The 14,092-nt window shown below is 43.0% G+C and overlaps 1 protein-coding gene across 1 annotated transcript in view; it reads right to left on the minus strand.

Annotated features, from left to right (window-relative positions):
- Positions 1-2,164: 2,164 nt before the first annotated feature.
- SLC19A1 (solute carrier family 19 member 1) overlaps positions 2,165-14,092 on the minus strand; it is a 29,477-nt gene continuing 17,549 nt past the window's right edge. The window contains exons 4-6 of the mRNA XM_044303252.1: positions 5,671-5,863; positions 5,448-5,589; positions 2,165-3,098 (exon numbers count right to left, since the gene is read on the minus strand). Coding sequence (XP_044159187.1) covers positions 2,919-3,098; positions 5,448-5,589; positions 5,671-5,863 — 515 coding nt within the window. The 3' untranslated portion in view covers positions 2,165-2,918. The remainder of the gene's footprint in view (positions 3,099-5,447; positions 5,590-5,670; positions 5,864-14,092) is intronic.

Consider the following 14,092-nt stretch of genomic DNA (forward strand, 5'->3'; position numbering starts at 1 on the left):
CATGAGCAGTGATTTTCACGCATCACTTTTGCGTTACGTGAAAATCGCAGCATGTTCTATATTGTGCGTTTTTCACGCAACGCAGGCCCCATGGAAGTGAATGGGGCTGCGTCAAAATCGCAAGCAAGTGCGGATGCGGTGTGATTTTTCACGCACGGTTGCTAGGAGACGATCGGGATGGGGACCCGATCTTTATTATTTTCCCATATAACATGGTTATAAAGGGAAAATAATAGCATTCTAAATACAGAATGCATAGTACAATAGGGCTGGAGGGGTTAAAAAAATAATAATTTAACTCACCTTAATCCACTTGTTCGCGCAGCCGGCATCTCTTCTGTCATCTTCTTTGAGGAATAGGACCTTTGATGACGTCACTACGCTCATCACATGGTCCATCACCATGGTAAAAGACCATGTGATGGACCATGTGATGAGCGCAGTGACGTGAAGAAGTTCAGGTCTGGGTACCACATTCAGTTTTTTATCACGCGCGTGCAAAACACATTGCACCCGCGCGATAAAAACTGAACAACGGGACGCAATCGCAGTCAAAACTGACTGCAATTAGGTACCTACTCGCGCGGGTTTGCCGCAACGCATCCGGACGCGCTCGTGTGAAAGAGGCCTTAAAGGGTTGGCATGGGAAGAGGAGGAGAACATTGTTATGAGTGCTAAGTTAGAAGGTCATGGTGGCAGTGATTTCATCTGTCATCTGGAGTTCTTTATATCACCCTTGTGGTGATTTTTTTGGGCCAATGTGTGTTGTTTTTTTTCAAATAGCAGTAACCCCAGTCTGGTGCTTTTTGTTTTGTTTTTCCTTCACTGCCTATCAGCAAACTCTCAGTGTGCAAAGATGCTTGGTTGAATCTATACCTGTAGAGTATAAAATATGATCTGGTGTCAAGTGGGAAAAAGTTTTTGACAGAGTAGAACATGGACATTCCAGATATTCAGACGGTGTTTAGGACATCCTGTAGAGATTTAGAGAAGTTTACTGCCAATTGATATGTTGTGTAATTTAAGGCAGTTAAGGAACCATCAGCGAAGGTACTTTACGCTTCGTCTTTTTTTTTTTTTTTTTTCCCAAAACTGTTTTTTTCAGTTTTTTTATGCTTTTGAAGGGTTTTGCAGTTTTTGTTGGTTGCATTTTCTTTGGCAAAAAACCCCCCACTAGTTACAGATATTGCATGGAACTCTATGAAGAATATTAAATGCAGGATAAACCGGTGTATGCTGTAGTGGCATTTTTTTCACCCTTGAGGTGTTTTATTGGGTCAATAGTGCCCCCCCCCCCCTTCAAAAAGCAGCAACTGCTGAGTCTGGTGGTCTTTTTTCCCCCTCAGTGCCCATCAGCACACTGTCTTTAGATGCTTGGTATGATCTGGTATCAGTGGGGAAAAAAAGGTTAGTGAAATGTCACAGCGTTCGCTCAAAACTAAACACAGTAGAATTGTTTTTTTAACAACCGAAATTGGATCCTGGGAGGTGTAGTACAATAACTGACGTCCATAAGAAAGGAAGTGGCTAGCTTCTCTGCGTACTAGACATATAGAAGAGATTGATACAATCTGCCGTCGGTGGTCTCCACGGACCGCTCATGTATCCATTGACGTTACTGTGTGTATTCACACATCACTGGTTTTTTGTGGGTCTGTGGCGATACCAAGGGGGAATGCCCTATTTTCTCTGTGATTACTGATCCCTCACGCACATTATAGTCTGTGGGTTAGTGAAAATCACGGACACAACATGGATGCCATTCACATTTGGTCTTCAGTTTTCACGGATCATTGCTAGGAGATGTTCTGGAAACCAATTTTCACCCTAGTTTGGGTGGAATAAGGATGACTAAAAACAGAAACATGAACCAAACACGGATTCTTCACAGATGAATCCCTGACGATCTTGTTGCAAAGGTAATGTGAATGAGGCCTAAGGCTTTGTACATACCTGCGTTAGTTGTTTTCCATAAAATTGATCTATTATAAGTTAATGGAGAGAAGAAAATTATTTTATCATGGTTTAGGGAAAACCAGATATCATTCATGACGTCAACGTGAACAGAGTCTAATGGTCTTCTAGTAGTTGTATAGTCTACCCCGAATGGTTTCCCAGTAGATATAAGCTAAAAATAAAGGTCTACAAATCATCATAAGACAAATCTCTTTTTTGTGTTTATTTTGGTCCAAAATTACAGCAGGTATGCAAATGACGTGTGGAGCACATTGCACCAAAACCAGTGTCATCATATCAACTCTTAATATATACAAACAGCAATAAAAATTGTAAGTGCACTTTTACACCCAAAGAGTGAGTCCATTACCCCTAACACTGTACATAATAGAGAAGAAACACTTCCCTTCAAACCATTTCTAGTGGGTGTAGGTCTATATCTGATTTGTTGTCCTTGGAGGTTCACATATATGCCAAGTCATCATCAACTATAGCAGGATCAGAACAGAGCTTCTTGTATCACTAGTTTTTCACTTATGTTAATAGTGTCAAATTCTAGTAATTTAAAAAAGTAATTCACAGTGATGGTGGGACAGGCAATGAAGTGATTGTTTCTAATAGAAGAACTTAATTCACTTGAAATCCAAGATCAAAAAACCTCTGTATTTTGGCAACGCAAAATCCCTGAGATTCTTACTCCTAAGCCGCACTCAGCAGAAGATTTCATTCTTCCAAGACTCAGAGCAGCCTTGTTCACACACAACTCTCGCACCAATGTAGTGCAAGAGGGCAACATCTCACAGCATGTACTTACAATCTGCACCTAGGCACTAGCACAGCTAAGTCTCATCATACCTACAGAACGCCTCCTAATTGCGGAAGCCCTGCACACAGGACAGGCCGGTGCCCAGTATGTGCCAATATCGGAATACTGTTCACCTAGATTTGACCACAGGTGGAATTCAAGCATGAGACTCTATAGTAGATTTCTCTGTCGCCACCTTCTGTTCGGTGGTTGCTTCTGGCTTGCTTGCTTCATTTCCTTCCACAGGCTCCTCTTTTTTGTACCTGATGATAACCCAGGCAGCACCAACGAGGTACAGGACTGCCAAAATTGTGAAGTAGCCAAAATACACATAGAACTGGAAGACAAAACATAGTTTCATAAAAACAGTTTATATAATTATAGTATGGCCATCACTTGTAAATTCATGATTTAATTCCTCTGTCCATCACTGAATACTCAATTTGACATCCTCAAACACATAGGTATTGACTGCCACAATATTACATATGTAAAAAAAAAACAAAAAAAAACAAGGCTATGCTGCTTCTCTGACAGTAAGCGTAGAATTGGGATAACAGTATGACAGCTCTATTGTTCTCCTGATAGGCCTAGATAAAGATGGCTATCGAAGAGCACTGAATTGATCAGTTGTGTGGAAAGGTTTTTTCTTAAATAAAATATATATTTCTTGTAATGTAGTGAGTTAGGGATAGTTAGTTAACATATACAAAGCCATTGTTGGGTGTCAGATGACCAGCAGGCCACATTCCAGTGTGGTTAACTCACAAGACATGCGTGCCACACACTGGACATCCTTAGGAGGAGGGGCTGAAAGGTATAAAGCTTTGTGCACAAAGACAAAGAACTGAGCTCCAATGAGAAGATCATCCAGGTAGGATGTTGTAGGGCACCATCTCTCTCTTGTATTACCATGGAACGTATGCTATGTGCTATGTAGGTGGCGTTACAACGGTGGCTCCCCCACTGTGTTGGTGGCCAGATGATTAATATTTATTCTGTGTGTAATTTGTCTGTTTAACCTTACAAATATATTTAATCACACACAGTAAACTTTTTTTTTTATCACTTAGCCTGTGTTAGCCTATTTATTCACAAATCTTTGAATTCACATTAAAACGTTAGTTTAATGTATGATGCTGTAATTTAGTTATTTATCCCCTTCTGTCTGATGGCCCGAGTCAGAAATAAGTGAGATTGTCCAAACAAAAGAGGACTCTATAGAGTGACTTCAAAAAACTATACCCAGAAAACCATCCACCCTTTTTTCTTATTAAATAAAATACAAATGATATTCACATTGATAAAAAAAAATGATGGGAGTGTCCTTTTAACATGGAAAAACACATTCAGTGCCAACTCCCTTCTGGTACTCTACTATTAGACTTCATGCACATGACCGTATTTTTCACCCGTGTGCTATCCATATTTTTTGCGGACAGCACACTGACCTATTAATTTCTATGCATACGTCCATATATTTTTTGTGGATCTGTGTGGCCATTCTGCAAATTATAGAACATGTCCTATTCTTCTTCATCCTGGAGACTCTAATAGGCCTTTCTATTGATAGGAGTGAGAAAAATGTGGAATCCATCTGTATTTTGTGGATGCCTTTTTTGGGGACCGAAATATGGACACTGCCATGCACATGAAGCCTTACACCTAAACTTTTTGTAGCATTTTTAATTGGCGGCATACAAGTCAATTTACTGCTTTGGACTACAGCTGCCGATCAACAGTTAAAATATATCAAAAGTATTGCCTTAGGGCAATTTCACATGAGCATATTCAGTGCTGAATATACGCTCCGTGTCGCTGCAGTATTTCCCGCACTAAACAGCGTTCCTGTGACACAAACTCACAGCATTGTAATGACTTATAATGCTAAGTGTTTCTGCCAGTCCGGGGCTATACGGAATTGTACTGACAGCATTAGGCAAGTACAACTCAGTACAGCGCAGTATGTATAGAAGCCCCAACTCCTGCTACAAGTAAGCAAACATATTCCGATGCTACCCGACAGGGCACGCTGTTATTTCATGAGGAATATGAATATACTAAAACAGACATGTCAGGGGAGGTGACGGTCCCTTTTAGGCTGGGTTCACACTTGAGCGTTGCGCAAACGCGCGTTTTACGCGCGTTTTTGACGCGCATTTTTATGAGCGTTTTTGTAATAGTAAACGCGCGTTTGACGCGCGTTTGTGTGATTCACTACAGTGTCCTATGGCCACAAACGCCCCAAAAGTCGCTCATGTACTTTTTGGAGCGTCGGGCGTTTTACAGCGCGATCGTACGCGCTGTAAAACGCCCAAGTGTGAACCATTCCCATAGGGAATCATTGGTTTCTCCTTGTTGAGCATTTTACAGCGCGTAGGAACGCTCTGTAAAACGCTCAGGTGTGAACCCAGCCTTAAGGTCCCATTCACAGGACTGTGTTTTTGGTGCACATCCGATATGCATTTGTGGACTCCATAGAAAGAGCATTCCAAAAATAAGCATTGTTACAATGGATCCACAGGACAGATACGGGTGTGTGAATGTGCTGGCTGCCTCCAGCCTGCACTAGCTGGGGCATCGGAGCACTCTACTGGGTTATAACCGAGTTCATTGCATAAGAGCACACAGTTAGCTTTTGAGACATGATCACACCTACTCTTCTTGTGGAATTGTCATACATTACCTGAGGGTGCACAGAAAGAGCCAAGCCTCTCTTGTCAGCAATAATAATGGTGATGACTGTTTTCAATATCGTAGCAAAGAAGGTGTTGATTCCAAACACCAATGCACACAGTTCTTTGGACATAGAGCTGGCAATCTGGAAACTGAAAAAAAAACACATAGAATTTCTTGGCGATCATATGTAACAAGTGGCAAATTAGAGCAAAAACATATGAGCTACTTACATGGCAATGGGAACTAAGAACTGGTATGAACTGCGGAAAAGGATATAAGCCACGTAGCACACCCAGATATTTGAAGTTGTATTCATGAGCATTAGGAGACCTGCCTGGAAAGCGGTGACCACCCCAATAACCAACTCTGACCACAGACTCCAGCGGATCTTAATGTGCCCCGCAGCAAATGAGGTGATCGCTCCTGGAGACCAAACAGAAATCACATTATTAGCACCAATACTGCTCCAGGCCTATACACTCAGTGCGCACCAAAACCATCAGCACAATGAGACATTAGTAAAGTGGTTGTCCGGGTTCAGAGCTGAATATGTTCAGACAGCCCCACTAAGATGAGCTTCGGAAAATCTCATGCTTCAATGTTCTCCTTTGCCCTGTGCTGAATCGCGTAGGGCAAAGGCATTTTCAGGAGATCCGGTGACATACCGGGTTCTCCACAGGGCTGCCAGGCAGAGGCTTCCACCCAGCAGTGAACCCGGTGACGTCACCGGCACTGATAGGCGATATTTAGCATTGCCCTAGCCTGTAAAACAGCTAGGGCAGTGCTAAAGCCGGCCCATCAGAGCCGGTGACGTCACCGAACACACTGCCGGGCGGAAGACTCCGCCAAGCAGTGTGTCATTACAAATAAAAAAGCCCTTGCCTTGCGCAGGATCAAGAGAGAGCATTATGCTCTGAACCCGGACAACCCCTTCAACTGTACCACCTTCACATAAGGCTACTTTCACACTAGCGTTCAGAGCGGATCCGCTCATATAATGCAGACGGTGGCTCCGTTCAGAACGGATCCGTCTGCATTATATTGTAAAAAAAATTCTAAAGTGTGAAAGTAGCCTGAACGGATCCGTCCAGACTTTTACATTGAAAGTCAATGGGGGACGGATCCGTTTGAAGATTGAGCCATAGTGTGTCATCTTCAAACGGATCCGTCCCCATTGACTTACATTGTAAGTCTGGACGGATCCGCACGCCTCCGCACGGCCAGGCGGACACCCGAACGCTGCAAGCAGCGTTCAGGTGTCCGCCTGCTGAGCGGAGCGGAGGACAAACTGTGCCAGACTGATGCATTCTGAGCGGATCCGCGTCCACTCAGAATGCATTAGTGCTGGACGGATGCGTTTGGGGCCGCTTGTGAGAGCCTTCAAACGGAGCTCACGAGCGGACACCCGAACGCTAGTGTGAAAGTAGCCTAAGATGGCACAAACCATAGTTCGTTGGACAGAAATAAAATGTGTATAAAATGTAAATGTAATGTTTTAACCTAATGGCATGCCATCAAAATAGTCCAAAAATCTGCGCTTTATTCATAAAAATCCATACATAGCAAGTAGTTGCAAAAAGATCCAAAGCCTACGCATTTCAGACAGTTACTGTGGTGATAGAAGAATCCATATATTAAAATTATTGTTAGGAGTAGGCAACCCTTCCCTTTACATGCCTGTAGGGGGTCATCACCTCTTCCATGTCCGTCCAGGCCGGAGATTGCATCAATAAACATCAGTAAGAAAGCAGACCCCCATCATAAAGTGTGAAGATGTCAGATACCAGCGCAATACAGACCAGAACCGGAGGGGTCAGGAGAAGGCTAGTGTCCTTTCCACTGAGGTCACACATGAAACCCCTATCTTGCACTAGACATGGAAGAAATAAGTGGACAAATCCATATTTGAGCCACATGCTTCCTCCTGAGAACTCAGGCCATGTACTGTATATGCTTTCATGGTATTAAAACCAGATCTCAGCTCAGTAACAGGGAGCAATTAGATAACACAGCCGTCCTGCCATTACCCCCGCCACGTTTAGTATGCACATGTGCGGGATATTCAGACAGAGTGGATGGAGGTAATATGAAATAGCTAATGTGAATATCCAAAAAGATATTTCGATACAAAGATTTTGAGGCAGACTTGGTTTCCAGCAAGTGGTCGTAAAAACGGTCATAAAGGGTCACTACCATATTACCTGGCCTCCTCTGACATCACAGGTGGGGGGGGGGGGTATTGATGAGGAGGATACTGACCCTTTTTAACACATGCAGGGAGAAAGAAGCAAACTGTCATTTCTTTGGGGATCACTAGCCGATGGACTGGCCTAAATTTCTGCTTCCCCAGGCAACTGGACTTAACCGTCGCGTAACGTATTAAGTTCTGTTTTTATCCCTTTTATTTTACAAACTGTTATTTTGCACTGTATGTCTATGTCTGTGTATTTTATTTGGTCTTTTCTCTGATAACACAATTGTTTATACGCATTGTCCTTTTTTAATATTAAAACTATTAAGCCTTCTTGTGTTCTAACGATTCAATGATCTTCGAAAAAGCGTTTCCTATATTGAGTTATTAACCCTGTGAATACTTAGGTGATATTTCATGCAAAGGTGTCTCGTCTGCCTGATATGACGAGTGGTGGCAGCTAAGATTGATTCGTTTCAGGAAGGAGTGCTGAGAGAGGGAGGTCCAGCGGGACCCTGCAGGCTCCCCTCCTAAAGCTAAGTCCGCAGATCTTGACGGTTACCATGTCCTTACTCAAGGCAGGACGAGCAGACGGAGGGGGGAGCTGGTTACAAACCATTTTCTTTATCCCATCACCTTAAAATAGGAAATATTAAAATAAAAGGTCAGCAAGGTCTACATGTCAGAAATCAAGATATGACTGATCACTACCGATACCACACCCTGAGCATGCCCAATCAGAAGTCATATGTACAAAAAAAGAAATCCACTGCACTGGTTGTATGATGCGAATTAGTTCATAATTTTATTAACCCATTCCTGATATATGATAATATATACATACACACACATATACACATATACATACACACACACAATCAAATGGCATGGTGGAGAATAACAGAGAAAGGAAAAACCCCAAGCATTTAGATATCTATTATAAAATAGCATTACTATTAATTTCCACCCTAAACCTGACCCCCCTACCCTCATCCCACGGCTGTCATCGCAGGGGAGACAGCACCCCCCCCCCCCCCCCCCAAAAGGTCTACAACATTAGCACCATCAATGCCAAAAAGCCCGATGTTAGTTCTTTAAAGATGGCGCCCGCTTAGAAGCGCCTGTTGTTTTACAAACTTTTAACTTTTAGCCCTTTGTGACCCCAGCATCTGAGCGGTTGCTGCACGCCCAGAGACCGACCGGCTTCCCCCATGCCAAGATCTAGGGAGCTGTGCAGTTGCTATGGCGGCCTAGGGACTTCTGATGGCTTTGAGACCTGTGGCAGGCCTTGATAAGAATCCTGTGATTTTTCCATAGACTGTAATGGTATGGGAAAATCAATCACATGTTCAAGTCCAATATAGGCGACAAAAAATAAATGTAAGGAAAAAAATAATCATTTTAAAATCACCTTTTTCCCCAATTTAAAAATAAACAGTAAAAAATGAAAGATTATAAATGGATTTATTCCATAATAGAAAAATAAATCAAAATGGCCGATTCAAAGTGTTTTTGGTTGCTTCACCTCCCCCAAAAAGTTATCAAAAACAAAAAAAAAAAACACAACAAAATCAGTAGAAACTACAGATCGCCCCACAAAAAAGGAGTTCTCACACAGCTCCTTAAACGCAAATACTAAAAAATGATGGGGGTCAGAATCTGGCAATCAATGAAAAAAATCTTTTCAAAGTTTTAGTATTAATACACAGGAAAACTATAAAAATGTGGTATCGCTGTAATTATACTGAAAAGCACAATGAAGTTTAACAGGTCAGTTTTACTGTATAGGGAACAGCATTTTTTTTCCAGCTTCCCATGCTAAATCACATGCAATATTAAACTGCTGCATTAGAAAGTACAATTTGTCCCGCAAAAATCAGGCCTTTAAACGGCTATGTGTATGGAAAAATAAAAAACAGTTATGGCTCAGTTATGGTTCTGAGAAGGCAGGGAGTAAAAAACAAAATTTTTTTTTTTTTTATGCAGGAGAGTCCGTGGCTGTCTGTGGCATAGAGGGAGAGTGAAGTGCTGCTGCCTGGATCATACTGTATGATAAAGTATGATCCCGGCAGCAGCACCTCACTCGCCCTCTATGCCACTGAAGGTACTGATGGACCCGAAACGTCTGGTTATGCGATTTAGTGGTATTATATACTACGTGCACTTACCTGAATCTCTTTTAGAATATACAGTCATATTAAGAAAATTATGAACTAATTTGCATCATACAAACCCTCAAACCCTCACGTGAATGGGGACTTGTACTTGCTGTGTCGAACCTCTTCGGTTTCAGCGTTTCTTGGCTGAAGTTATGACATCCGTATACTGCATGTGACCACTGTAGGGTTGGGCGATATACCAGTGTCTACGAAATACTTCGGTATTAAGAAACTGCTATATCACCATTTCTTAAATTACTGCTGTATTTAAGTGACCTCGCTCTGTATGTCAGTCCGGACTCAAAACTTGTAATGGAAGACATGTAATGGGGCTGGCAAACACATAGACTGTGTCACGGCGACATCACCTAGCGTATGGGAGCTGCGGCTGACTTCACAGAGACTGCCAGTGTGGAGCTGCGGCTGATGCGCTTGCGCTGACTCTCCTGCTGCCAGGCTGCTGAGTGGGGCCTTCGTCTGCATCAGTCAATGCCCCAGGCCTTCCAGCTGCTGCCCTCAGCCCCAGCCTGCCTCAACTGCCTGGTGACTGGTGTGAGGGACTGATGGTGGCACATGCTTCCCAGGTAATATAATGCAGAAAGAAAAAAAAAAAATATATATATATATGTACTAGTAATGTGATGTACCAATAGACGCAGAGAATACTAGTACATCCCATTAGTAGCAAATTACATGACATGTCACAAGACATATACATAGTATGTAATAGCGTGTGTATATATATATATTACACATATTAGGCCACTGCACTCACGTCACGTTAAAGAGGTTGTCTGGGCTACAGATCTTCACGATAGGTCATCAGTATCAGATCAGTGGGGATGTCTGACTCCAGGCAGCTTAGCCCCACAGAAGTGAATAGGGTTGAACTGCCATACAATGTACGGCCGCTATACAATGTACAGCGCTGTGCTTGGAGAGCTGCAAGCTTCTAAAACAGCTGATCAGTTTGGGTCCCGGGTGTCGGAGCCCCACTAATCAGATACGGATGACCTATCCAAAGGATAGGTCATCAGTTATACAATCTCGGAAAACCCTTTTAAAGAAACGGGGGCTGGGCTGCAGTACACCGGCGGGCGGAACTATACAGTGTACAGAACCTTCTGCAGCCATTGGTGGAGGTGCTGGGTGTCATACCCCTACTGGTCTGATACTGATGACCTACACTCAGGATAGGTCTTTAATATCGGTTACCCGGGAAACCACTTTAAATGTCTGTCAAAAATGTACTGTGCTTCACTGTGGTGTTTGGTTCTGCTGGGGCAATATGTTGTGCTGCACTATGGTATTGCTGGCCCCACCTTCTAACAACTTGATCCCATCTACAACATGGGGCCACTTTTAGTTAGTTTTTTCCCAGGGCCACTTACTTTAAGTTCTCAGTTCGCCCCTAGTCCTGAGTTCATATCTCCTTCGTTCCAAAACCTTTTGTCAGATTTTACAATTTAAGACCTGAAACGCGAGTACGTGTTTTCAGTGTTTTTTCTTTTAAATAGGTATTTATCACAATCTATACCGGTACCATTATCGCTGTAAATTTCTTAATATTGTTATAGAGGGATATCGCCCACCCCTAGACCACTGCAGACAATACTGGTCTCAGCGGTACACAGCACAAAACTACAGAGGCCTCTGACTGTCTGCAGTGGTCACATGCGGTAAACGCAGTTCTGTAAATAGAACCTGGGGTAGGATTGCAGCGGTGGCGCTGGATAGGAGGGGTACAGTCAGTATACGATTTTTTTTAATTTTTTTATTGCTTTAACAAACTCTCTGCTTTTTGTAATTTGTATCACTTTAAACCCTTTGTACTCTGTGAGGTACTATTATATTCAGACAACTATTAGCTGCAGATCCTTATGGTGTGTACAGCGAGTAACCATTTCGGAACAGCGTGCAGATTTAGGCTACTTTCACACTAGCGTTCGGCTGTCCGCTCGTGAGCTCCGTTTGAAGGGGCTCACGAGCGGACCCGAACGCTTCCGTCCAGCCCTGATGCAGTCTGAGTGGACGCGGATCCGCTCAGAATGCATCAGTCTGGCGGCGTTCAGCCTCCGCTCCGCTCGCCTCCGCACGGACAGGCGGACAGCTGAACGCTGCTTGCAGTGTTCGGGTGTCCGCCTGGCCGTGCGGAGGCGTGCGGATCCGTCCAGACTTACAATGTAAGTCAATGGGGACGGATCCGTTTGAAGATGACACAATATGGCTCAATCTTCAAACGGATCCGTCCCCCATTGACTTTCAATGTGAAAGTCTGGACGGATCCGTTCAGGCTAATTTCACACCTAGACATTTTTTGACAATATAATGCAGACGGATCCGTACTGAACGGAGCCTCCGTCTGCATTAATATGATCGGATCCGTTCAGAACGGATCCGATCGAACGCTAGTGTGAAAGTAGCCTTAACTGTGGGTTGCTGTAGAACCACGTGGTGTTGTATAGTGAGTACCGTATTTTTCGCCGTATAAGACGCACTTTTTCCCCCCCAAAAGTGGGGGGGAAATAGCAGTGCGTCTTATACGGCGAATGTAGCCGATTTTGCTTAGTTTTCAATGATACACCCGCCGCGATGCCGTGCGGCGGGTATATCAGCTGTGAGGGAGGAGGGGCTGGGGGCGGCATCTGCATTTATAATGACAGCGGGGCCCGTGCAGTGACTGTATTCTACTACACGGGCCCCGCTTACTGTACAATCATATCCCTAATACCGTAGTTAATTGTTGTGTGCACTGCATGTAAAAGCATAATGAGCGATGATGAGCGCTATTACTTACAATTAGAAGCGCTTGCCGTTAATGCACGGGCCCCGCTGTCATTATAAATGCAGATGCGACCCCCACCCCCACTATAAAAGCAAATGCGACCCCCACACTTATGGAGGGGATCTGTGGATGATCCCCATAACAGTGCGTCATCCACAGATCCCCATAACAGTGCATCACCCACAGACCACAATTAGTTCAAAATATTTTTTTTCTTATTTTCCTCCCCAAAAACCTAGGTGCGTCTTATACGCCGGTGCGTCTTATACGGCGAAAAATACGGTAATTCCTTTGACACATCTTTTGCTCTTGAAAACTCTGTTTGACTCAATCAAAAGTACCATGCCAGGTAAAGTGGGAGAATATTTTTAATATTGCGGATATCTTATTGTGGACTAAACTATTATTAGGCATTAGATGGACCGGACTCTGTTAGATATAGAAGGGACATTTGTTACAGTCTGTCAGGGCATCTAGCTGGTATTTTATTATTTTGCTATCCCATTTTAATCGTGTTTTATGTACTTTATACGTATGTAGGAGGTCTACGATAAATCAACTATTTTAATTTCCCATTATGCAGTATTATATACCTTGAGAGCCAACATATCTACTCTATTGTATTTTTGCCTTGGAGTTAGTGTACTCCGTACCATACTTCATTTTTGATATGTTTGTATGGTGACCTGCCTAACATTTTATCACGTACTTTTATACCACAACGCACACGTAGGTAACAACTGCACGAACAGTACATCACAGCAGATGCTGGGCCCACACCATTTCTAGTGGGTGCCAACAATATAATACAGCTCTCACTGATGGGATGAGAAAGGATTTCAATCCTGGCAGTTTAACCTCTTTGATGCTCAGTAAGTAGCAACTGCAGCATTTGAGAGTAAAAAAAAAAAAAGGAGGACCCAGCCCCTGTCCGAACAGCACCGCACAAAACGCAATCCCAGGGTGCCTTCTAAAAAGGCCAAGGACTGCAACTTCCCAGCCACGATTACATCCTGCCTTTCAGTTAGAATAACTATGCACTGTAATACATAAATATATAAAAATAATTATAACCCAATTATCCCATAATGAACACAGTTTTTTAAAAAAAACACTGGAATTGCTGTTTTTTAGTCACGTATCCACAAAAAATGTATTAAATTATTTTTAAAAAAGGTCTAATATACCCCCAAATTAAATCAATAAAAACTAGAGATTGCCCCTACAAAAAATGAATTTCTACAAAAGGACTTAAAAAAATAATAATTAAGTAGTAAAACATAACAATAAACTGACCATCACCATGGTGACGGATCATGTAAAGGCAGGGGCGTAGCTATAGGGGGTGCAGAGGTAGCAATCGCTACCGGGCCCAGGAGCCCCAAAGACCCTTGTGCCACATAAGAAGACACCGGTATTATATAAAGCGCATGCTGGTCAAGTCACACCTTTGGCTGGAGGAAATGGGTTAGGTCAAGAATTTGGCATGGGGAGGGTTGCCGTTTCAATTTTTGCCT

This window comes from Bufo gargarizans, chromosome 8, assembly GCF_014858855.1.
Source record: "Bufo gargarizans isolate SCDJY-AF-19 chromosome 8, ASM1485885v1, whole genome shotgun sequence".
NCBI classification, from domain to species: Eukaryota; Metazoa; Chordata; class Amphibia; order Anura; family Bufonidae; genus Bufo; species Bufo gargarizans.